General features: G+C 41.9%; 2 protein-coding genes and 1 long non-coding RNA gene across 6 annotated transcripts in view; 2 read left to right on the top strand and 1 right to left on the bottom strand.

Moving 5' to 3' along the window:
- The window catches only part of UBE4A (ubiquitination factor E4A), a 40943-nt gene extending 35205 nt beyond the window's left edge, over positions 1–5738 (top strand). For all 3 annotated transcript variants that reach the window (XM_064375461.1, XM_064375463.1, XM_064375462.1), the window contains 2 exons: positions 295–452; positions 4362–5738. In XM_064375461.1, the coding sequence (XP_064231531.1) occupies positions 295–452; positions 4362–4488 (285 nt within the window). In that variant the 3' untranslated portion in view covers positions 4489–5738. The remainder of the gene's footprint in view (positions 1–294; positions 453–4361) is intronic.
- The window catches only part of LOC105729554 (uncharacterized), a 40733-nt gene that overhangs the window by 12880 nt on the left and 1941 nt on the right, over positions 1–25912 (bottom strand). The gene's annotated exons all lie outside the window — the stretch shown is intronic.
- Positions 10127–18621, top strand: ATP5MG (ATP synthase membrane subunit g). The gene is made up of 3 exons (XM_012470399.2): positions 10127–10243; positions 15357–15517; positions 17766–18621. The coding sequence occupies exons 1-3, from the start codon at positions 10192–10194 to the stop codon at positions 17862–17864; spliced, it is 312 nt and encodes a 103-aa protein (XP_012325822.1). The 5' UTR covers positions 10127–10191; the 3' UTR covers positions 17865–18621.

Consider the following 25912-nt stretch of genomic DNA (forward strand, 5'->3'; position numbering starts at 1 on the left):
AGAACTATTGCAAGATGGATGTTGTTTGTGATATATTTCTTTTCCTCCTAACATTTAAACCTATTTCCAGTATGACTACCAGCAGCTGAGCCAACTTGAAGGTGCAACGTTGGGGCTCAATCCTAAATTTGTTCCTAGAATATCTATCTTGACTTGTTTTTGAGAAAGTGAAACTCACATTTGTCACTATCACTGTAAGGGTTATTAATGACCAGGATTAAGGTGTAGTCATTGAGCATGCTGAATTCAACTACACCGTGAATTCACTCTAACTAGCATGTGTTGTATACTCAGTCTCTTGCAGACCTCCAACAACAGGAAGAGGAAACCTATGCAGATGCCTGTGATGAGTTCCTGGATCCCATTATGAGCACACTGATGTGTGACCCTGTGGTGCTGCCATCTTCCAGAGTCACTGTGGATAGATCCACCATTGCAAGACATTTGCTCAGGTAGGCCAGTCCCAAAAAGCAGACTCAAGAGCACAGATATATATTAGTTTGCTATCTTTTTCTCCCAGGCACCTAATACAGTACTTTGCACCCAGTAGATACCACATATTATTGATTTACTGATATGTTGGAAGGCATTTTGGTATCAATTGCTAGGGATATAAACATTGCAAAACAAAACATTCTGTTGAGAAATGCTAACTCTAACCTTACCTCTTCCTGCCTTAAGAAAATAATTTCTGGCTGGGTGCAGTGGCTCACGGCCTGTAATCCCAACACTTTGGGAGGCTGAGGTGGGCAGATCACTTGATGTCAGGAGTTTGAGACCAGCCTGGCCAACATGGTAAAACTCCATCTCTACTAAAATACAAAAAATTAGCAGGGCATGGTGGTGCACACCTGTAGTCCCAGCTACTCAGGAGGCCAAGGCAGGAGAATTGCTTGAACCTGGGAGGCAGAGGTTGCAGTGAGCCGAGATCGCACTACTGCACTCCAGCCTGGGCTCAGGTGATCCTCCTACCTCAGCCTCCCAAGTAACTGGGACTACAGGCATGCACTAACACGCCCAACTAATTGTTACATTTTTTGTAGGGACAAGGTTTCACCATGTTGCCCAGGCTGGTCTTGAACTCCTGGGTTCAATGGATCCACCCACCTCAGCCTCCCAAAGTGCTGCGATTACAGGTGTGAGCCACCACAACTGGCCTTTTTTTTTTTTTTTTTTTTGAGACAGTCTCACTCTGTCACCCAGGCTAGACTGCAGTGTCGTGATCTCAGCTTACTGCAACCTCTGCCTCCCAGAATCAAGCGATTCTCCAGCCTCAGCCTCACAAATAGATGGGACTACAGGCATGCACCACCACATCCAGCTAATTTTTGTATTTTTAGTAGTGACAGGGTTTCACCATGTTGGCCAAGCTGGTCTTGAACTCCTGACCTCAAGTGATCCGCCTGCCTCAACCTCTCAAAGTGCAGGGATTATGGGCATGAACCACTACACCCAACCTGTTTTTTATTTTTTTCAGTTCAGGTTTTACATTATATTCACCATGTGGGTTAACTCACATCCTGTTGCTGTTGTTGTATCAGCCATGGCATACATGAATTTTCCCCAGCCTGCCTATTCTTTGGACAGTCTGCCCCTTGATAACTGTAGAAAAGACAGGAATAGGCCGGGTGTAGTGGCTCACGCCTGTAATCCAAGTGCTTTGGAGGCCAAGGCGGGTGGATCACCTGAGGTCGGGAGTTCAAGACCAGCCTGACCAACATGGTGAAACCCCGTCTTTAAAAAAAAAAAAAAAAGAAAAGAAAAGACAGGAAAGAAGCAATAAATGGTAGCTTATTAGCTACTTAATCGGCCCCTTAACTTTTTGTAGTGCAGCATTGGGTAGAAATGGGTACTGAGAGACACTATTTATATATTTTTTTTTTTTTTTGAGACAGAGTATTGCTCTGTCACCAGGCTGGAGTGTAGTGGCATGATCTCAGCTCACTGTAGCCTCACCTTCCTGGGCTCAAGCAACCCTCCCACCTCAGCCCCACCACGTAGCTGGAACCACAGGCCATGCACCACCGTGCCTGGCTTATTTTTGTATTGTTTGTAGAGAAGGAGTCTGTCTATGTTACCCAGGCCAGTCCCAAACTTCTGGGCTCAAGCAGTCCACACACCTCAGCCTTCCAAAGTGCTAGGATTACAGGCAGAGCCACCTTGTTTGGCCTCTCCATATTTAAAATTAAGTTATAGCAAGCCAGGCACGGTGGCTCACGTCTGTAATCCCAGCACTTTGGGAGGCTGAGGTGGGTGGATCATTTGAGGTCAGGAGTTCGAGACCAGCTTGGCCAACATGGTGAAACTCTGTCTCTACTAAAAATAAAAAAATTAGCCAGAAATTGTGGCACATGCCTGTAATCCCAGCTACTCAGGAGGCTGAGGCAGGAGAATTGCTGCAACCTGAGAGGTGGAGGTTGCAGTGAGCCGAGATCACACCACTGCACTCCAGCCTGGGCAATAGACCTATACTCTGTCTCAAAAAAAAAAACAAAATTGTTTTATCTCTACAAAAAATTATTTTTGCCAGGCGTGGTGGCTCACGCCGTAATCCCAGCACTTTGGGAGGCCAAGGCGGGCAGATCACCTGAGGTCAGGAGTTCAAGACCAGCCTGACCAATATGGAGAAACCCCATCTCTGCTAAAAACACAAAATTAGCTGGGTGTGATGGCTCATGCCTATAATCCCAGCTACTTGGGAGGCTGAGGCAGGAAATCTCTTGAACCCGGGAGGCAGAGGTTATGGTGAACCGAGATCACACCATTGCACTCCAGCCTGGACAACAAGAGCGAGACTCCATCTCAAAAAAATAAATAAAATAAATAATTATTCTTAATTAGCCAACTGTAGTGGCACATGCCTGTAGTCCTGGCTACTCAGGAGGCTGAGACAGATCGCTTGGGCATAGGAATTCAAGGCTGCACTGAGTTATGACTGCACTACTGCAATCATAACTGAGCCAAGATTGCACCACTGCACTCCAGCCTGGGCAACAGATTGAGATTCTGTCTCCAAAGAAAAAAAAAATTCTACCTCATGCTATTTGGTATTAAGCATTCACTATATGGATTATGCTGTGCTAGGTGGTATGTCTTTTGCAAAGTGTCAATGAAAATTTATATTTTATAGTGGCCTCAATATAGAGAGAAGATGAATTAGCCCTTAAAGTATGTCATAAACCAAGCTTGTCCTAGCTGCATGTGTGGGCCAGGATGGCTCAAAATGTGGCCCAACACAAATTCATAGTTTCTTAAAACATGAGTTTTTTGTTTTTTTAGCTTATTAGCTATTGTATCTTGATGTATTTTATGTATGGGCCAAGACAATTTTTCTAATGTGGTCTAGGGAAGCCAAAAAACTGACACCTGTCATAAACCTTCTTCCGTGTCAGAAAACCATAATCTGTATTTACATGCATAGCAATCAACTAACCACATCAAATGTTAGTCTACAAGGCTTTATTCCTTAACATCTTATATTGCACTAAGAATCTGTCACTTTAATTACAAATAGTTATTTACACTGACATAAGTGTACAGTGTCTCTGCCTTAGAGAAATCTAAAGGTGATAGAAGCATAGCATTTTTTAAGCCCTTGTAATTAAATATCATCTGAACAGCAGTGTTGAGATAAGGTTTATTAAGAAATAGAGGCTGGCCGGGCATGGTGGCTCACACTTGTAATCCAAGCACTTTGGAGGCCAAGGTGGGCGAATCACCTGAGGTCGGGAGTTCAAGACCAGCCTGACCAACATGGTGAAACCCCGTCTTTAAAAAAAAAAAGTTAAAAATTTAAAAAAAAAAGAGAGAGAAAGAAATGAAGGCTGGGTAGGTGGCTCACACCTGTAATCCCAGCACTTTGGGAGCCCAAGGCTGGTGGATCACTTGAGGCCAGGAGTTTGAGAGCAGCCTGGCCAACATGGTGAAACCCTGTTTCTACTGAAAATACAAATGTTAGCTGAGTGTTGTGGTGCACACCTGTAATCCCAGCTACTCAGGAGGCTGAGGTGGTAGAATGGCTTTAACCCGGGAGGCAGAGGTTGCAGTGAGCTGATATCATGCCACTACACTCGATCCTGGGTGCCACTGCACTCCAGCCTGGGTGACAGGGCAAGACTCTGTCTCAAAAAAAAAAAAAAAAAGGAAGGAAGGAAAGAGGGAGGAAGGAAGGAAGAAGAAAGGAAGGAAGGCTCCTGAATCATCTTTTTCTTACTCTTTCTAACCCCAACTCAGCATCTGACTCAAAGTTATAATAAACTCTGGCTTCATTCTTAAGCTGAAATGCCCAGGTGTTCTATTTTTGGCTTAGAATGTTAGAACTTATGGAAATAACCCAATTTCTCTTTCTCTCTTCATCCCAGTGACCAAACAGATCCTTTTAACCGTAGTCCCCTCACCATGGACCAGATCCGGCCAAACACAGAACTAAAAGAAAAAATCCAACGGTGGCTTGCAGAGAGGAAACAACAAAAGGAGCAACTTGAATAGATGCTGTGAACTAACCAAACCAAAACCAGCCCGAGTGCAGATAAACAATTGTTTGTGGTTTCTCTCTTTCTGGTTCTGTTCCTTTTCTTTTTTTTTTTTTTTCTAAATTAGAGAACTGCTCTTGCTGAAATTATGATAGTTAAGATTCCTAAGAACTTGACAATGCTCCCCTGGCTTGCAGGAAATTATAGCATCACCAAGTTTAAAATCGTCACTAATTTTCACCCTCTGTTGTCTCTTCATATTCTTTTCTTCTGCCTTTTCTTAAATGAAATTATATTATTTCAACTACTAAAACTTCCTGCCACCCTGCTATTTCTCTTCCAATTACTGTTCAAACATTTTTGGTGAGTGCTGCCTTTATAAGTATATAATGTCACATGTTTCAGTGACAGCTGATATTATCAGAAAATCTTGTGTTATCCTGTGTATTTACTAGTCCTCATGATCTATACTTAAGCCCTTTTCTGTGTTACAGAATAACTTCACATAAAAGCAGATACCTTGAAGTTTGTGTAGACTTTTGAATAAGATGATAGATGAGAATTTTTTTTAAAGAATTTAAAGGAATCTTATGCAACTTCTGTTGGTAGCTCTTAATTTTGTTATATAGTCTTTTTAATGAGGATTGGTAAGGCAGACATAGTTGTGACACTTTAGTCAACAAATTTCTGGGGTGAGGAGACTGTTGGCCCCTTATTCTCTTATGAAAATCTGTTTCTACAAGGACTAGGCCTGAGTAGATTTAGGCGAGTATCATATCTGTGAAAAATGTCATTTTAAGACACTAATATCAACAGTGTATTACAGTATGAGATATATACATACACACACACACCATGTGCTTTTTTATGTTGATTTAGGGTAAACTGAGTACCACTTTATATTTTCTCTTCTATAGTGAGATGTATGTAGTATGTGGCCATGTTTACTAACATACTCGTTCTTGACAAAATTCTGATATAAAGTGTATATAGCTAATATTTGTTTGGGCTTGTGACCCGACTTCTAAGAGCTGCTTCTAACACAGCCTTAGGTCTTCAATTAACAACGTAGGAATTTGAGCATAACCTTGTCCATAAGCCATTTTAAATATACACTTAGCCCTGTGTAGTTACTAGGTGGGTGGACACCACTGTAGTTGAGCTTGAGCTCACTACTCAGTTGTGCAGCTTAATATGATAACTAGGGACATTCCCCTATGGATTGTCTTTATATCACTATCTTTCTAAGCCCAGAGATATCATAAATGACAAGAAAAGTGATAGGATCAAGAAACGGGTGTCACTGCTTCATTTGGAACATGTTATTAACTATGGTCTCTTTCAAATAAAACAGTAGTTTTATATTTCAACACAAGTGGCTATAAGCAGTTCTTGATGTGTTTTTGATGGTATCAGCTGGAAAGCCTCAAATTTAAGAGGGCTTCCCACCCCAGATATAAAATAGATGTTGCCTATTGCTGTGCTTATAAATGAAAAAGAAGTTGAGGACACTTTTGCAAATGCCAGAATGTAAGATTCATTCAGTGTGCTCCCCGGGCCTTTAAGGCATGGGTTGACAGGATTTGTTTTCTAAAATTAGCTTCATTCAATATTTATTATCCTCCTTTCCCTCTCTGAGAATGAACTATGTATAAAATAAGCTTCTGCCTATTTGCATTTATCCTCCAAACCCAATCTAGTAGAATGTTCAGTCGAGTAGGATGTTTTCATTTTAAAAACAAGAGGGAAGAAGACCAGAGTTTTTCAGGAGAAAACAGGAGGAAAATGGGCACAAAAACTCAGAAGGCAGCTATTCCCAGCAGCTTCCTAGTTAACAACCTCCATGCTGCCTCCAGTCTCTGTATTCTTCTGTATTTAACCTTCAGATTGTAAGCCTTTTCTGGCAAGCTTGTCTTCTTTTCTTAAGCTCTTTTCCTGAAAGTTTTTATGAATGGCTATGGCACCATTAATGCTGCTCAATATCTTTAAACTCTTTGCACAGGCAAGTGTGTAGCTTAAGGCCACTACTGGTAAGGAAACCAAGTGTCCTCTGTGCCTTTTTTCATTCTGTGAAGTAATTTAAGGACATCCAAAAAAATTAGACTTTAAAAAGTTATCATCTTGGTTCAACACCACGTGTATATACCCTTGGAAGCTTAAAAAGGTGTTTTGTCTGGAACTTAGAAGCAGCTCTAAATCTGGTAGAGCAGACTTTCTAACATACCTAGTTTCATGTGTTGGCTTTCCTGGAGTATGACAGAAAATGAAGACTTTACTCAGCTCTGGTATTGCTCATAACTTACCAAGAGGCTAATACTAAACTTGGAAAATTGTTTAAGTATGTTTTATCAAGCAGCGTGGGTTTTGTTTTTTAATATAGTTTTTAATGGATATGTGAAAACTGAAGGAAACTTTAAAGGCTTTTTAATGATGCAGGTGAAGGTGCCAGTTGCTATTTGGTATCACACTCTACAAAAGCTTCATTACTTTATTTGATGCTGGTTGCTAAGCAGCCACTGCACAGAGCATAAGTCTACTGGGTGCCTTTACAAGCCAGAGGCTGATGCTGCACTGTTGATGTCATGTGAGGAAATAATGCACATGCTCTAATTGCTCAACAGGAAATGAACCTAGAAACAGAAAATGAAGAACAAAAAGGTTGATTGAAATAAAACTTGATCAACACAACTGTATTTTGAAACATTCCAGGAAGGTTACTACTTGTCAAACTTGCCTGGCAGTGTTTGTTCAAAACTTGTATTTAATAAATGAACACTTGACTTACAACCTTTGTTATCACTTTATTACACTATTAAAAGTTAGTGCCAGTTTCAGAAATCCCCCTGAAAACTTAGAGGATTCTGACTTTTCACTCTTTTTCTTTAGGTAGGTAATATCAAGTATGTGTGACCTGGCTGACCCAGCCTGCCTTACCAGGCCTCTGGAGGGGACCCTGGGGTTACCCTCAGGAGATGAATGTCACGGCATGGTCTTCCTAACCAGCTCTCTTTTGGCTTCACTGTTTTTCTCTGTCTGGCCTGAACCCCAGGTCTCTGGAATCATTTGCTGTTATCTTCCCTTTTCTTGCTCGTTGTTTCTGTGCCCCTGCCATGCAAGATCTCAGCCTAGATTAACTCAGCCATTCCCCTCTGCTGCAGTATCCAAACTGCAGACCATTGATGGAGGATAAACACAATTTTTAGAATGGTGCAACCACAGACGTCTCTACTGTTGCCCAACAACCCTTCTGTGTATCCTTCAGCTATTCTAAACTTTGGCCTCCTTCTTCAAATTCCTTCCCATCCTCCCCTCGCATTTACCGCTTGCACTCTGATGACTGTCTTCTATTTTGCTGGGAAGATAAAAACTTCAGAGACTTTGAAGACTTTCAAACTTCTCTCCCATCATCCCATCTGTAGAAAAGGCCCCATAGATTCCTGGCTATTTCTCCTTTCCTGCCTCATTAGGGCTCTTGTCAATATCCCTTCTCATCAGGCAAGGTGGCCTGTGCCTGTAATCCCAGAGCTAAGCAAGAGGCTGAAGTGGGATGATCTCTTGAGACCAGGAGTTTAAGACCAGCCTGGCCGGGCGCGGTGGCTCACGCCTGTAATCTCAGCACTTTGGGAGGCCGAGGCGGGTGGATCACTTGAGGTCAGGAGTTCAAGACCAGCCTGGCCAACATGGTGAAACCCTGTCTTTGAAAAAAAAAAAAAAAAAAAAGACCAGCCTGAACAATATGGCAAGACCTCCATCTCTAAAATAAATCACTGCCTCTCTCTGTCTTCAATTTCTCCCCCGAGTTGCACATCCCCCTTTGGTTTTCTGGCTTGTAATCCTTTAGAGTCATATTTCTTCACCATTCACCCTGGCTTCTCTCCTAATTTTTTGAAGCTGCATTAATGTTAAAGATTTCCATATTGCTAAATTTACTTTCCCATCCTTAATTTGACTTCTCTGCAGTATACTAGGGCAGGAGAATCACTCCTTCATTGAAAAGTTCTTAGTTCCTGATATCCCTTCTAATTTTTCTTTTCACCTCTCTAACCATTCCATAAATGAGAGATTTACTTCTGCTCAGACTTCTCCAGGATACTTATAGTTCTGTTCCTCTCATCAAATGCCACTTCCCTACATAACATCTTTTCCTCCTCATATTAAACTATGAAGTTTCACCCCTCTGTAGTATACAGCTGTTCTCTCACAAATCGGCTCAAAGATCTTCTCTAGGAAGTATGCTCAAATCAGCACCATGCCTAATCTCGTAGAATGCCCATCTCTGAGTTTACATTCCAACTTCTTCAGATTTCAACTCTGCCACTTCCAAATCGTGTGGTCATTTTTCAAGCCCAGTCTCAACGAGAACAATGCCTTAAGACACAGGCTTTCTTTAAATTCCAAAATGCCCGGCATAGTGTCGGCGTTCAGTACATGTGATTTTGTTCCTCACATCTGCACAGCTCCTTTTAGCTAATTAGGGAATTAGGGGAAATGGATTCCAATCCTGATAACAGGATTTTGGGGAGAGTGAGATTACAAAAAATCAGCTTTAAAAAGGGCTATCGGCCGGGCGCAGTGGCTCACGCCTGTAATCCTAGCACTTTGGGAGGTCAAAGCTGGTGGATCACCTGAGGTGAGTAGTTCAAGGTCAGCCTGGCCAACATGGCGAAACCCCATCTCTACTAAAATTACAAAAATTAGCCGGGCATGGTAGCGCGCGCCTGTAATCCCAGCTACTCGGGAAGCCGAGGCAGGAGAATCGCTTGAACCCGGGAGGTAAAGGTTGTAGTGAGCTGAGATCGCGCCACTGCACTCCAGCCTGCGTGATGGGATCGAGACTCCATCTCAAAAAAAAATAAAAATAAAAAAAGGTTGGGGATTATGGGGCCAGGCGAGGTGGCTCACCCTGTAATCCCAGCACTTAGGCGAGCGGATCATTTGAGGCCAGAAGTTCGAGACCAGCCTGACCAACATGGTGAAACCCCGTCTCTGCTAAAAATACAATAACTTGCCGGGCGTGGTGGCGGGCGCCTGTAGTCCAATCTCTCGTGAGACTGATGCACGACTATCGCTGGAACCCGGGGGCCGTAGGTTGCAGTGAGCCGAAATCATGCCACTGCACTTCAGCCTGGGCGACAGAGCGAGACTATCTCAAAAAATAAAAATAAAAAGGGCTATGGATTGAGCCGGTGACAGGTTGTGTGGTGCTTGCTCGGCCCCTAACTTTACAGGTTTGGCCTTGGACCCTCTCTACCTCTGTACAACGATCGTGTTGGACTAGAAGAATCTCAGCGAATCCTTCGCCAATACTGACTTCATACTAGGGCAGCAGAATCACGGCGAAAGCACCCTGCGCGAAATAGCGGAGGTCGGCGGCAAGAAAAACACTGCAGGTTCAGGGCGCATGCGCATTTCCCCTCCTTGCCGGTTTTCCGGACCTCTATGAGTGGCTGCCCCAAAAAATGCCTGCTTCCCTGCAGCATCCCACTGTTCTTCATATGCTCTCTAATATCATCTTTTCATATACACTTTCTCCTCCATGTTGAAAAAAATAAATCGACAGACTAGATCCTGCAAAAATCTTTGGACATTTAAATATCTTGGACCGGCGCGGAAAGAGGCAGCCTGACCTTGGAAGTGGGACGGGGTCCTGCAGTGGGTCCTTCCGGGGGGGTGACATTCAGCCGGCCGTTCGGGGCGACAGACTTTCCATCCCAGAACCATGGCCCAATTTATCCGTAACCTTGTGGAGAAGACCCCGGCGCTGGTGAACGGTGAGCCCGCTATGAGACCGCCGAAGGGGGGCACACGGTCGGCGGGGAGGCCTGCGATGGCCTGAGAGGTAGAAGCAGGCGGCAAAGACTCGAGGGGCCTTGCGGGAGCCGGGGCGGGATGGTCTGCAGGTGGAGGGAGCATGAGGCAGGTTGGCGACTCTCCTTCAGCCTTCCGCTCGCTTGGCCTGCAGATTGGGTTCTCTACACAGCCTAGAAGTTCCTGAATTCTAACCATGACGGGGAAGAGAGGTAGCGTGAAGGATACCTGGCGTTGCCCGGCAGCTGCAGCCATTACGCCCCCTGAGATCGCTAAGAGCAGGGATCTGGAGGGGTTGGCTCTGTTAGGAGAGCCAAGAAAAGGAAGGGCAGAAGCGTATGAAAGTACATCAGTTCGACCTCATCACATGGTCCGGTTCTCAGTGAAATATTTGGAAGTCTATAGAAATGTTTAAGGATGGGTGAGCTTTTTGAACGTTCACTTTGACGGATTCTGAGATACTTCCGCTTTAATCTGAGGGAAGTTTTAGGTGGAAATGGACTTCATGGATGACTATCCGTGCCCCGAGAATCATAGAACGGGTTCCGTATAAACAGTAATCTTTGTTTTTACACCTTAGCATTCGTGGAATTTTTTTCAGCTTGAAGAGCCTCACTGGTAGACCGCTGTATTTCACAATAACCCTGAATAATCACAGCCCCTGAGTACTAGTTTATTCGGCCAGTTAATATTTGAGTTGTCTTCTCAGTGGTAAGCTATTCATTTTATTTCTGAAGTGAGATAAGCTAAATTGACGTAAGTTTTTCCTAGGTGTGCTATATTCCAGTTCGCTCAGATTTATAAAATGTTCATAGAAAACAGAATTTCAAAAAAAAAAGATGTAATATTGTTGAGCCTATTTTGCTGTGTTTGAGTTTGATTTGGGTATTTTCTTTCTTTCTTTCCTGCCCCCCACCCCAGAAGACAGGGACTCACTCTGTCGCCCAGTGGCTCACTGCAGCCTCCGACTCCCGGGCTCAAGCGATCCTTCCACCTCAGCCTCCTGAGTAGCTGGGATCACAGGCGCACACCATGCCTGGCTAATTTTTGTATGTTTTGCAGAGACAGGATTTCGTGATGTTGCCCAGGCTACTCTCTAACTCCTGGGCTCAAGAGATCCTCCCGCCTCGGCTTCCCAAAGTGCTGGAATTACAGGGGAGTTACAGGCGTGAGCCACAGAGCCATCCGGGTATTTTATTCATTCTCTCCTCTCTTCCCTCCATCACCAGCCAAACTCTGAGTTATTGAAGCCTCTCCTGCAGAACCTCACCGCCTACCAGTGAAACATTTTATACATTTTCCTAAACAATTTCTTAAACTTGCAAGAAAATCTTTCTTTACTAAGATTATCAAGATATCTGTCATACAGCTCTTCGATTTTATATAAATCAAAAGAGATGGCCCTGCGTGGTGGCTCATGCCTGTAATCCCAGCACTTTGGGAGGCCAAGGCAGGCAGATCACTTCAGGTCAAGAGTTCAAGACCAGCCTGGCAATCATGGTGAAACCCCATCTTTACTAAAAATACAAAAATTCGCCAGGTGTGGTGGTGCAACGCCTGTAATCCCAGCACTTTGGAAGGCCAAGGTGGGTGGATCACCGGAGGTCAGGATTCCAGACCAGCCTGGCCAACATGGTGAAACTTCGTCTCTACTAAAACAAAAATTAGCTGGATGTGGTGGCAGGCACCTGTAATCCCAGCTAGTCAGGAGGCTGAGGCAAGAGAATCGATTGAACCCAGGAGGGAGAGGTTGGTTGCCATGAGCCAAGATCACACCACTGCACTCCACCTCGCGACAGAGTGAGACTCCATCTCAAAAAAAAAAATAAAATAAAAATAAAGAGAAAAAAAAAAGATTGGAGGCTTTACTCTGGACTTTGTGGATGATTTAAGGCACAATTCTTAATATTTCAAGTGGATTTTTTTTTCTGGTGTGGCTTTCACATTTTTTAGGTGGCACATATTAAGAAATTGCAAACTAATTATGACAAAATCTAAAAGGAAAAGTAACACCAAGGTAATTTTATGAAATATATAAACCCTTCCCTCCATTATTGTGAACAATTGAAAAATAACTTGTTATTCTTCCAAAAGTACTTAGAAAGGAGGACTCAGCTGGGCCAGAATGTTAATGTGGAACTACATTTTGCTTTATAACCTACATAGGCTAGTGTATTAAATGTGAATGTTAAATATTTAATAAAAATTACTGACTGCATGTGTTAATTCTTCTAGGGGGTCAAAGAAGCTTATGGAAATAAGTAATTTTATCATCAGGCTTGCCTAGGAAGATCAGAGTGTGATTTTTTTCCCTCCTTAACTAGTAGACTTTATTTGTATTTCAACAGTTTTTCCATTAATCTCTTTCAGTTCCAGGATCCAATCCAGTGTACCACATGCATTTAGCTTCTGTGTCTTCCCAGCCTTCTCTGGTCTGGGACAGTTTCCCACTCTTCCCTTATCTTTCCTGACCTTGACAGTCTTAAGGTGTCTAGGTATCTGTCTTGTCTAAGTATCTGTCTAGGTATCTTGAATAATTTCCTCAATCTGGATTTGTCTGATGTTTTTCTCATGCTTAGTCTGGAACTATGGATTTTGAGGAAATGCCACAGGGATGGGGTGCCCTAATCACATGTCAGGAGGTATATGCTATTCATATGACATCACTGGTGATAAAAGGTTTCATCACTTGGTCATAGGTTCCTCCTCTGTAAAGTTACTGTTTTTTCTCTCAGTGTTCTGTTCTTTAGAAACAAATAACTAAGCCTATACCATAAAGGCAGGGTGTGATTACAGTGCGGGATTCCATCTCCTGTGGGAGGGAATATCTACATAAATTAAATAGAATTCTTCCGTGAGAAAGATTTGTCTCTTCTCCATTTATTTATCTAATCACTTATTGTATGGGCTTATACATTTATTTCATACTTTGTAAATCAAATATTGTATTATTGCTCAAATTATTTCAGCCTCAGCTATTCGAAAGCTCTTTCGGGTTAGCACCTCTCTGTCCCTTTGACATGCCCTTTCACTTTCTAGTGCTACAAGATGCTTCAGATTTATATTGCATTTACCCTGTCCCTGCCTTAGAATCAGCCATTTCTCCAAGGAACCTCAGTTTGTTTTATTGGACAATAGAATTGAGAAACTAAGGTCTGGGTGCTGTGTATGTTCCTTGCTACTAGAATATCACACTTCTAGGTCCTCCCAATTGACAGGGATGTAGATATATATCCATATAGATGTGTGTATACATGTGTACTAACCCATGTAGATACATGAATATATGTATATAAAATTGTTTCTCTGTCTATTAATCAGTGTATGTATTAAGCTAAACATGAGTCCAACTCTAACCCAGTACCATGGGGTTTATTCTTGCTTCTTTTCTTACTTATCTGTAACATCACTCACCTCCACGGAGAAACCTAGCTCCCACCATCTTCCATTCATTATGTTTTATCTCTTGTATACATGTAAAGCAGTTTCAAACTCTTTAACCTGTATCCCCTAAGAAACAAATTTAGCACCTAAAATAGTGTTTATGTACAGTATACTGATTCATTTTTTTATAGGGTGAAATATCTGTGTGTTGAGATTTTTTTTTTTGTTCTTGAGACAGTCTCGCTCTGTCGCCAGGCGCCAGGCTGGAGTGCAGTGGCGCGACCTCGGCTCACTGCAACCTCCGCCTCCCAGGTTCAAGCAGTTCTCCTGCCTCAGTGTTGGAGATAATATTAAAGACGGTTGACTGTTCCACAAGACTATACTTTTTTTGATTGCCCCATCTTACAGGCATTGGCAGTTCTATTTGGAACTACCTCTTGGAGCTTTGTGTCTGCTTCAAGGTATGCCCATCCCCCCAAACACAGAAGATGAGGGAGACAAGGGAGATAGTAATTCAGAAATACTCAAATGGAGGCAGTTAATACAAGGAAAACACCAAGAGGCTTGAGTGATCTGTCTTTGAACAACAGACACTTTATGGATGTTCATGCTATTTTTATTACATTTCTCTTGTAATTTTTGAAACAGTCTCATTCTGTCCCCCAGGCTGGAGTGTAATGGTGAGATCTTGGCTCATGCAACCTCTGGCTCCCGGGTTCAAGCGATCTTGTGCCTCAGCCTCCCAAGTAGCTGGGACTACAGGCACACACCACCATGCCCAGCTAATTTTTGTAGTTTTAGTAGAGACAGGGTTTCACCGTGTTGGCCAGGCTGGTCTCAAATTCCTGACCAAAGTGATCTTCCCTCCTCGGTCTCCCAAAATTCTGGGTTTACGGGCATGACCACTGCACCTAGCCTCTCTTGTAATTTTTTTTAAATAAAAAATGTCTTCCTCTTTCTGAAATCACTACCACAGTCTCACATCTACCCTGGTTGCTAATGATCTCTTCTCTTGAAATAATAAATACCTTGAGGAATTCCAGCTTAGTAATAGATTCTAGTTTTGGCTGTTCTTAACAATACATGTAGGTTTTACTTTTATTATTTGTGGTGTCTTTGAAAGAGGAGCAGCTGTGCTTTTGTTAGAGAAAGATTTAATCCAGCACATATTGATAAGGATACCAAAATGGGTACCAGTTATTATAATTCCATCTGGATTTGTAGATAATATTATGGTAAGTTTTTATCTTGTTTTTGAGAGTGCCATTCTAAATCCTTCCTCCCTTTCTTCACCTCTTTCTTCAAATTTGCTGGTCTTTCTACAAGAAAATATGAATAAATTGACCGTTCTCTTGTTTTTAAATCCAGCTTCTAGCATCTTTACAGTTAGCTAGATTTGCCATTCGTAAAAATGAAATACAGTACTAGCTGGCCACTAGTGAAGAGCTGGCATAATTGAATGTGCTTGTAGCATCCTGCCTGATTGAACGTCCCTGTGGCACAGGTGTTCCGCTTCTTTAAAAGCCTCTTGTTACCAGGGAGCAGCTTTGACTTTTCACACTGGGTGCACATTTGGTACAAGCAGTGAATGAAGGTGATGCATGAATAAATATTTCTGTCCAGCCCACACATCTGCTTCTTTTGGTCTCTAGTGAGTTCATCCTGGTTTTTTTGTTTTGTCTTGTTTTCCAGCTGCTGTGACTTATTCGAAGCCTCAGTTGGCCACATTTTGGTACTACGCCAAGGTTGAGCTGATTCCTCCCACCCCTGCTGAGATCCCTAGAGCTATTCAGAGCCTGAAAGAAATAGTCAATAGTGCTCAGACTGGTAGCTTCAAACAACTCACAGTTAAGGTAACCATGGGCTAAATGAAAACGGATGTACATAACAGAAAGTATCTTCCCTTGGGATTTTTCTGATTGTTTTGATTAATATATGTGTTTCCAATGAGGCTGAATCCAACATAACGAGGAAAAAAAAGTTTTTTATTTGTTTGTTTTGAGACAGAGTCTCACTCTGTCGCCCAGGCTGGAGTGCAGTGGTGCAATCTCTGCTCACTGCAACCTCCACCTCCCGGGTTCAAGCAGTTCTCCTGCCTCTGTCTCCTGAGTAGCAGGGACTACAGGCGCATGCCACCACACCCAGCTAATTTTTTTTTTCATTTTTAGTAGAGACACGGTTTCACCATGTTGGCCAGGCTGGTCTCAAACTCCAGACCTCAGGTGATCCACCCACCGTGGCCTCCCAAACTGCTGGGATTATAGCCATGAGCCACCGTGACCGGCTGACTTAATTTAACAGGTTGAGGACACTGTCTTGGGGAAAGGAAGAGAAGAAACATTTGATGCTGTTTTGACCACATCCTAAGGAGTAATCAGGACAGTAGTGTCATTGAATTTACTTTAGCCGTGGGTTGTACGCAGGTGGCAGAGTTCCCTCAACACAAGGTGGTCTAGTCCCCAAGTTGTGGGCCTTGAAATCTGATTAGTGTTCTGCCTTCAACTAGACACTGACCGTTTAAAAATTAAGTCTTCCTATGTCTTAACAAGGGGAAAATAAAGTAACCACGTCTTAGGAATGGGACCCAGGGGTCATCCTGGCTGTGACGCTCTGGTTGTTGCATGGTTTAAATCCTATTTTTGACTGCTGAGGAAGATACTTATTTTTCTAATTTTGTCACCAGGGTAGAAATAATTAGCCCATTTTATGTCTTAGTTTCCTAAGAGTCTTAAACCTAGCAAAAAAAGTGAGGATATTTATTGGGAATTTTTTTTCCCCTTTCCTATTTAGATAGTATACTAAAATATGATGGCTTGCTTTGCTGAGTCTGTACTTTTTTCATCTGTATTCCTGGAATTGTCCCCTATTCAGCCAAAATATCTCTTAAACTATATCACAGTCAGGAAGCTAACACTTCTTAGATGTAGCATAAAAATACCAAACCTGGGTTATTGAATTGTGTGAAGATAAAATCTAAAAACTATAAGAATTGGAACCTGTGGCCATGTGCAGTCACTTCCTACCTGTAATCCCAGCACTTTGGGAGGCCATGGTAGGAGGATCGCTTGAGGCCAGGAGTTCAGGACCAGCCTGGACAATATAGCAAGGCCCTATCTCTGCCCCAAAAAAAGTGAAAAAAATTTGCCAGGTGCAGTGGCATGCACCTGTAGTCCCAACTACTTGGGAGGCTGAGGTGAGAGGATTGCTTGAGCCCAGGAGTTAGAGGAGGCAGTGAGCTATGACTGTGCCACTCCCTGAGTGACAGAGTAAGACCCTATCTCTTAAAAGAAAAAAAAAAAGAATTGGAACTTGGATTTTATTTGCATGATCCAAGCACAGAGTACAAAAAGCCTAAATAACTGCGGGTTTTAGAGCCTACGTCCTGGGAAATATGGTTGCTTTTCAGAAGACTTCATTCCATAAACTTCTGGCCTATAATTTGATGGGGAAAATTCACTTCCAGAAGTGCTAAAAGGAAAAGGTTCAGTTTTGTTATGCAAAGTTATTTTTTCAACTAGAATTTCAAGATCCACATTTTTGCATGTATTAATAACAGTGCCTTCTTGAGCCATATGTGTATATTTCTCTTTGGAGCACTAAAATGTTGATATGAATACCAGATACTTAGTAAGAGTCAAGTCAAATACTAAATGAATAAAAATGAGATCTAAAGGGGGAGACAGCATTTCATCTTTCAGCAGATTTTCTTTTGCCAGACAAAAACGTCTGTTCAGAGATTCGCCTTCCTAGAGCCATCCTTTCATATGAATACCCTATCTAAATGTGCCAGCTATATCCAGGATGTGGGTTGTTTTAGGGCTCATAAAGTGTCTCATAAACTTATAATGAAAGGGTTAAGTCAGTTCAGGTCTTTAAAGAATGCTTTGAAAGAATTTATAAGCTCTGACTACCTTACAAAATTGAAAGTTCAAGGGTTCTCAGCAATTGAACAAAAGTAATGTTCGTATTATCAACTTTGACTAAAACTGCCTTCTGGTTTAAAAAGCATCTTTATGTTCTTTGTCTCTTAATTCTGGAAAAGAATAGTTTTAAATATATAAGAAAAAAAAGATACCTTAAAATGTATGCTTCTTTTTTCAGGAAGCTGTGCTGAATGGTTTGGTGGCCACTGAGGTGTTGATGTGGTTTTATGTCGGAGAGATCATAGGCAAGCGTGGCATCATTGGCTATGATGTTTGAAGACCAATCTTTAACATCTGGTTATATTTCATTTATTATTTGAGTGTTGTTGGACCACGTGTGATCAGACTACTATCTGAATAAAATAAGATGTGTTAAAAATCAGTGTTTTTTCCATCAAATATTCCATGAAAGGTCGTGATTTCTCTTGATATTAAGCTAGGTTGTCTTTAAACAACTCTAAATGCACATCTGTTTAGCCTGAAATTGGAAAGGATACATGTGGCGATATTAACCTGATACATGAATATATGAGGATAACATTTTAATTTGAAGGTTTCAAATATATATGTTTAAATTTTATTTCCAAAAGAGTGAGAGTAAGGTCTTGGGAAAACTAGAACTTGCTATAGTAGGAGAAATAGTAATACCATATGCCAAAGTGATAAGATGAATCATGTCAGTAGTTAGAATAACGTTTCCACTGTTTCTTTTTGCTAAAATCACAGAAAGACCCTATTGACAACATCTATGTCTATAAGAATGTTAGAGTACTTCTAGTCATCTTGAATACAGCCTCCCCAAGAGAGAACAGGGTGCTATTCTAAGTATGTGTATCTTTGTAGCATCTTTAACAGTAGGACAGAGCCATGACCTACATTTTAAATCTGACTTTGATGTGTGTTATTCACTTGCCTGGTTTTACTACCTTTGCAAAAAACTCTCCTACAGATAAATTAAACAAGGTTATTATTTAGCATCTTCCCTGGGTAAAAATGTATATTATGTCCTGAAGTAAATGAAGTGATTGGTATTAGTCTGTCTTCTGGAGTGGTTTTATTGGGAATATTGGAAAGACCGATCATTCCTTGGCTTTTCCCAGGGATCTTACAATCCTTAATTGACTCATTGGTACTTTTCTAAATCCACTGTCACTCCCGCAGCCACAGCAAAGCATGCAATACCAGCTGATGGTAACCAAAAGGTGGTTGCATATTTATTGTAAAAGCATTATGGCTCACAATATAGTAGTTTTTTTTTTTTTTTTTTTTTTTTTTGAGATGGAGTTTCGCTCTTGTTACCCAGGCTGGAGTGCAATGGCGCAATCTCAGCTCACCGCAACCTCCATCTCCTGGGTTCAAGCAATTCTCGTGCCTCAGCCTCCCAGGTAGCTGGGACTACAGGCGTGCACCACCATGCCCAGCTAATTTTTGTATTTTTTTTTAGTAGAGACAGAGTTTCACCATGTTGACCAGGATGGTCTCGATTTCTTGACCTCGTGATCCACCCGCCTTGGCCTCCCAAAGTGCTGGGATTATAGGCGTGAGCCACTGCGCCCGGCCTAGTATTAATCCTTTAATAGTGTTGAACCTTTATCCAGTCAATCTCAAATTTACCCACTGCATTTAGAATACTGCTACTTTAGCCCAATAAAGGGCACAGCTTATCTAAGTGATGGGCAAGAAAGTTCCCATAGAGACTACCACACTGCTGAAATGTGAAGTAATGCTTAAGTTACTCCTTCTGCAATAAACAGGTGGTCAAAACTGAGACTACCTCTTTTCAAAAAGTAATCAAAAAGACTGCTGTGAGAATGGCAATCTGAGTTTCTTTCTCATGCAGTGCATCATTATTCAAATTAACCAGAAAAAAACTAAGAGATCAGCTAGTACTAGTTAAAACCAACAGACACCTAGTTGATTAATGATATGTAATGTGATTTTTTTTTTTAACTACATGGTCACAGCAGAAGGTCCTCAAAATAAACATTTAATACTCACTTCACTGCAACTTCCTCCTCCTTTGCCATACAGAACACCTCTGATCTCCCCTGTGGCTAATAGTGCATGTACAGAATTTTCTTAGGTTAAAATAGCAGTGAGCTCCCTGAAGTGGCCACTTAATTTCACCAGGCTTGTTTTTTGTGTTGTTTTTTTTGTTTGTTTGTTTTCCCCCTCGTCAACCCCAAATATCTTCTAACAGAACTGTTGAAGCTTTTGCTGAATTTGTGTGCTGCCACATGTTTCTCATTAGCAAACTCTGTTTATTGTGCACCTCCTGAGTTCCAGGCACGATTAAAATGGCAGAAACATTCATGAACAAGACTGTTACCTGTTTCACAGAGTTTGAGCTGGTAAGACAGGTAATTAAGAATGCAATTACTATAATAAGATGTGAGAAGTACTATAATGAGGGAAGAGGAAGGTACGCTTGAAAGGCTAACCCAAACGAGAGGGAGGTTCAAGGGAAGTTGGCAGAGAAAATAGTATCTGTTTAAACCAGGAAAGTAAGTTAGCCAAGAAGAATGGAACAAGGTATGCCGGGCAGGTGAAATAACCTGTGCAAAAGCTATTGTCAGAAAAAGTGTAGTACATTGACGCTTCTGAGAGTGTTTAAGTGTGGCCAAGTCGCCAGGCAGAGGAGAGCACTGAGAGGTAAAGCCAGAGATGGCAGGGACCAGATTATATTTTATGCCATATTAAAGATTGGACTTCTTTAAGGACAATGAATGGAAAGCCGTTGAAAGACAAGGCACAATCCTGCCCTGAAATAACTTGCATAGGCGAACATCAGCAGCTAATTTCAATTCCATGTAACAAAAGCCAGTATAGAAACCTGCAAACTTGCATAGGATTCATGTAAGAGTGCATGTGGTCCTACAATTTTCTCAGTATGTTAAAGTAGAAGTACTCATTTAGTAGTGGACATTATGAGGAGAGAGAAGATAATGGTTAAGTCTAAGCCATATACAAATATTTGTTAATGTGGCCCAAAGTTTGATTCCTAAGGAAACTGCTATCTATAAAAATAAATTCTTTGGCCAGGTGCAGTGGCTCACACCTGTAATCCCAGCACTTTGGGAGGCTGAGGCAGTTGGATCACGAGGTCAGGCGTTCAAGACCAGCCTGGCCAACATGGTGAAAACTTGTCTCTACTAAAAAGAAAAATAAGCTGGGCACAGTGGCGGGTGCCTGTAATCCCAGCTACTCGGGAGGTTGAGGCAGGAGAATCACTTGAACCCGGGCGGCAGAGGTTGCAGTGAGCCGAGATTGCACCACTGGACTCCAGCCTAAGTGACAGAGTGAGACTCCATCTCTAAATAAATAAATAAATAAATTCTTTCCTGCTGAGCAGTCTAGGGAAAAAGAAAAAAATTAATTCTTTAACATAAATGTAAGTAAACAAGGCTTTTTCTTGAGGCTTTCATCATTTCAAAACTAATGTGAGGCCAGGTGCAGTGATTTACGCCTGTAACCCCAGTACTTTGGGAGGCCAAGGCAGGCAGATACCTGAGGTCAGGAGTTCGAGACCAACCTGACCAACATGGTGAAACTCCATCTTGGCTGGGCACGGTAGCTCACACCTGTAATCCCAGCACTTTGGGAGGCCGAGGTGGGCAGATCACCTGAGGTTGGGAGTTCGAGATCAGCCTGACAAACATGGAGAAACCCCACCTCTACTGAAAATACAAAATTAGCTTGATGTGATGATGCATGTCTATAATCTCAGCTATTTGGGAGGCTGAGGCAGGAGAATCTCTTGAACTTGAGAGGCGGAGGTTGCAGTGAGCCGAGATCATGCCATTGGACTCCAGCCTGGGCAACAAGAGTGAAACTCTTGTCTCAAAAAAAAAAAAAAAAACCTAATGTGAACTATCTACATTGCATATTTCATCATTTGTTTTATACATCTTAGCATTGTTCTTAGATTAACAGTTTCTCCTTTCTTTTCCATTCTTCTCATATACCTAAGTATTCTACCCTGATCTCTAAGGATAGCTCAATACTTTGTTTCTTTTTAAATTTTTCACGTTTTAAATATTTCATATTTTTATAGCACTTTACCTTTTCCTTTTTTTTTTTTTTTTTTTTGTTTAGAGACGGGGTTTCTCCATGTTGGTCAGGCTGGTCTCAAACTCCCGACCTCAGGTGATCCGCCCGCCTCGGCCTCCCAAAGTGCTGGGATTACAGGTGTGAGATACCACGCCCAGCCAGCACTTTACCTTTTCAAAGCACTTGCACCAACTATCTCATTTAGCCCTCAACTTTCCTCTGAAGCACGTGCCATGAATGATACACCATTTAACAAGAGAGGAACTGAGCAGAAAACATGAAATAATTTGGCTAGGATCCCAGGAGCAATAAGTGGTAGAAGCATAAACGACCCGTGTTATAGTCTGTGCCCTGGCTCTACCTGTGACCACCCTGTGGACCTGCTTTACATTTCCGCAGTTCCATCCTTTATTATATATTCTTGGTCCTGTTTTGCCCTACTATTAAGTTATTTAAGATTTATTCTCTCATTAGATATCAGCCTCCTTAATCTTATGTAAGGTGATAAGTACTTTACTAGGACTTACTATTTCCTAATTAGTGTGGTTTTTATTTCTACCAGGATGTAAGATTGTAATCACCCTTCTAATGAATTCAGCAGCAGTTTCACCAGAGGTAATACCTTAGCAGGAAACTTACTCTAGACCTGTTTACCAAACAAAAGCCCCTGATACAATAAAATGCTAACATGCAAAGCCGTTGGCAATGTCCCTTCAGCCTCGCCTTAATCTCTTAGCTACCAACCATTGTTTCAGCCACAATTTCAAACCAATCTCCGTAACACCCAGCTTTCAATCTCATGTTATTAGAGTATATATCGACTGTCCCTGATCGTTGCAGTTTCCCACTAATCGGTTCATTCCCCTTTATTTCTTTTTGTCTTTTGGCACGGGGTCTCGCTCTGTCGCCTGGGCTGGAGTACAGTGGTGTGATCACGGCTTACTGCAGTCTCAGCTTCCTGGGCTCAGTCAAGATCCTCCCATCTCAGCCTCCCAAGTAGCTGGAACTATAGGCGCATGTCACCACACATGGCTATTTTTTTGTAGAGACAGCTTTTGTAGAGATAGCCACATTGCCCAGGCTGGTCTCAAACTCCTAGGCTGAAGCAATCCCCCCAACCTTGGCCTCCCAAAGTGCTGGAATTACAAGCGTGAGGCACTTCACGTGGCCTCCCTTTATTTCCTGCCAATTTTGTGTCCTGGCTCACTGTCACTTTATAACACTACTTATCTCTTAATTCTTGGCAATTGCAATTTCAACATACACATGGGTCAGTAGTATCCAAAGTATGGTCCCTGGACCACAGCAGCATCAACATCATCAGGGGATTTAGAAATGAAAATTACCAGGTTCTACCCCAGAAACTAGGGGTGGGGTCTTGCAATCTGTGTTTTTTGTTGTGGTGGTGTTTTGCATTTTTTAAGAGATGGTCTCACTGTTACCTGGACTGGTCTCAAACTCCTGAGCTCAAGCAATCTTCTTGCCTCAGCCTCCCAAGTAGCTGGGACTACAGGCATACGTCATTGCACCCAGCACAATCTGTATTTTAATTGGCTTTCCATATATAAGTCTAATGCATGCTAAAGTTTGAGAACCATTAACATAAATGATCCTTCAACCAACCTGGCTTTTCGATTCCCTAAAAACTTAACAGTTATACCTTTCACCTTCCTTGGATACTAATTCCCATCTTTTTGCCAAAAATATCAACCACCTTAGTTTCCATTTCATGCATCCCTCTCTCTGATCACCTATTATCTTCCTAGCCCATTCTGTCAAATAATCTCAATTACACAAATTCAGAGTTATCATGACCATCGATAAATTGATCCCACCATCTCCCTCACCGCCTTGATGTCAGCTTTTCCCTCCTGACACAACATGTTCCATGATCAATCATAAGCATTCTCTTGAATACACCTTCAGCTTCATTGCCTCTCACTCACTTCATTGTACTCACCTAAACCACCTCCTTGGCTTAATTCAGCTGTTTACCTGCTCTGTACCTATGTAGCCAAATGAAGTTGGAGAAAACAAAGTAACTAGTCTGGCCAGGTGCAGTGGTTCACACCTGTAATCCCAGTACTTTGGGTGGATCCCTTGAGGCCAGGAGTTCGAGACCAGCCTGGCTGACATGCCAAAACTCTCTCTCTACTAAAAATACAAAAATTAGCTGAGCATGGTGGCACGCCCCTGTAGTTCCAGCTACTTGGGAGGCTGAGGCACGAGAATCACTTGAACCCAGGAGGCAGAAGTTGCAATGAGCTGAGATCGCACAACTGACCGCACTCCTTCCTGCCTTGGCAACAGAGCGAGACTCTGTCTCAAAAAAAACAAACAAAAAAAAGTAACTAGTCTCACTTTATATCCATGGTCAGAACCTTAAGAAAGCACTTAATACTACCAGCCAATCATATTATGTTGCTTCGGACCATAATCATGTCCTTCAACACATGACCTTACTTCCTACTTGACTAAGAGAACGTAAGCAATTGGAGAACTTCCAGTTACTCCCACAACATCATCATCTCATCTTACCACTATCTGCACCTATATATATATACACCACCTTGCCTGTACTAGATGGTTCATATCACATGCTCCAAGCACACAGAAGTCACTCAATGCAAATGCGATAAATAAAGTGATTGTATCCATTAATGAATCTATATAAATGCTTTCCCCTCTGCCTTCATTCCTGGCAGTTTCTACCTAGTAAATCCACTTTCAAAACCACTTAGTCACCTTTTGGGAGAAGAATTTTCTGATTTTCCTGAACTGCTTCCCTTTACCCTCTTGTTGATGCTTCTTGTAGCACACATCATTGTACTCTAATGCTATATTTACATTTATTTCCTTATTAAACTGTAAGCTTCTTAAGGGAGATACTATATCTAATACACCTTTGTAATACTATCCCATCACATAATCTGGCTTCTATGCTTTTGGTTTTGTTGAAAACAGTGGAACAGCAGACTCTCCCTTCTGTGTTTGGTACTGGGTTGATAAACAGCAGAGTTTAGTGGCAGTTTGCCACAGAGGGAGATGCAGGCCCAGAGGACTCACTTCCTGAAGGCCTGCAGGCTGAGACTGCTACAGAGCTGATGCCAGCTGAGTCACTCTTGCATCTCAGCCTCCAACTCTGAAACAAAGATTTGGGTCTCTGATTAGCCTTCTCTACTGTGCATAGCTAATACAGAGCTACCTATGCATAAGGTCTAGCAGGGAAGAACCAGGAGATGGGCAGCCAAAGATCATTTATGAAAGACCAAGCCTGAAATCTGAAAATCCCTGAAGTTCCTTAAAAATTGATCATCTTAACTCTTTCTTTGCCAAGCCTGCATTTCCTGATTTATATCCTTGTTACACCTGAAAGAAGCATTTTATATAAAGCTTTATGGCACAATCATTTTCCTCAAAGGATTTTACATATGCATCCTATGAATGGATTTTCATAAGAATTATACCTTGGACTTCTTGCATGAAATTAGGAAGGTTATCTTCAGAGGCTCCAAGTTTTAATGCATTCCAGTGTTGTCAAATCCAAAAGCAATTAAATACTGTTGTGTGGTTTTGAATTATAGCCTGCTTGTTAAAATAGCTATTTTTTCCCCTAAGGACAGCCTGCATTTTTACCCAATGTCATCTGACTCTGGGTCTCAAGAGAGTGGGAAACTTAATAGAACAACTGAATAAATGTAGTTCTAAGACAGTGAATTATAAGGTGATGGTGGAAGAGGGATTACCAATTTTAGTGACCTTCAGGTAGAATAATGGAAAGAAAGTCATGTAAGCCCCAAATTAGTGAAAAAAAAAATGAAAGTAATAATGACCAAGTAAACATTAAGTCAGGGTGATGTGGAAGACAGTGGCGATTCCTCAAAGACCTAGAACCAGAAATACCACTGGAACCAGCAATCCTATTATTGGGTATATACCCAAAGGAATATAAATCATTCTATTATAAAGAATCATATATGCATATGTTCATCACAATACTAGTCACAATAGCAAACACATGGAATCAACCCAAATGCCCATCAGTGATAGACTGGAAAAAGAAAATGTACATATACACCATGGAATACTATGCAGCCATAAAAAGGAACGAGATCCTATCCATTGCAGGGACGTGGATGGAGCTGGAAGCCATTATTATAAGCAAACTAACACAGGAACAGAAAATCAAACACCACGTGTTCTCACTTATAAGTGAGACTGAACAATGAGGACACATGGACACAGGGAGGGGAATAACACCCACTGGGGCCTGTC

This window comes from Aotus nancymaae, unplaced genomic scaffold (genome assembly GCF_030222135.1).
Source record: "Aotus nancymaae isolate 86718 unplaced genomic scaffold, 86718_ANA_hifiasm-v0.15.2.pri h1tg000012l, whole genome shotgun sequence".
In the NCBI taxonomy this organism is placed as follows: Eukaryota; Metazoa; Chordata; class Mammalia; order Primates; family Aotidae; genus Aotus; species Aotus nancymaae.

What these genes read in the sequence shown, in the direction of transcription:
- ATP5MG (XM_012470399.2), top strand. Translation starts at nt 10,192, where the DNA reads ATGGCCCAATTTATCCGTAACCTTGTGGAGAAGACCCCGGCGCTGGTG. An exon ending in GACCCCGGCGCTGGTGAACG is followed by an intron (nt 10,244 to 15,356) that starts GTGAGCCCGCTA and finishes CTTGTTTTCCAG; the next exon opens with CTGCTGTGACTTATTCGAAG. An exon ending in TCAAACAACTCACAGTTAAG is followed by an intron (nt 15,518 to 17,765) that starts GTAACCATGGGC and finishes TTCTTTTTTCAG; the next exon opens with GAAGCTGTGCTGAATGGTTT.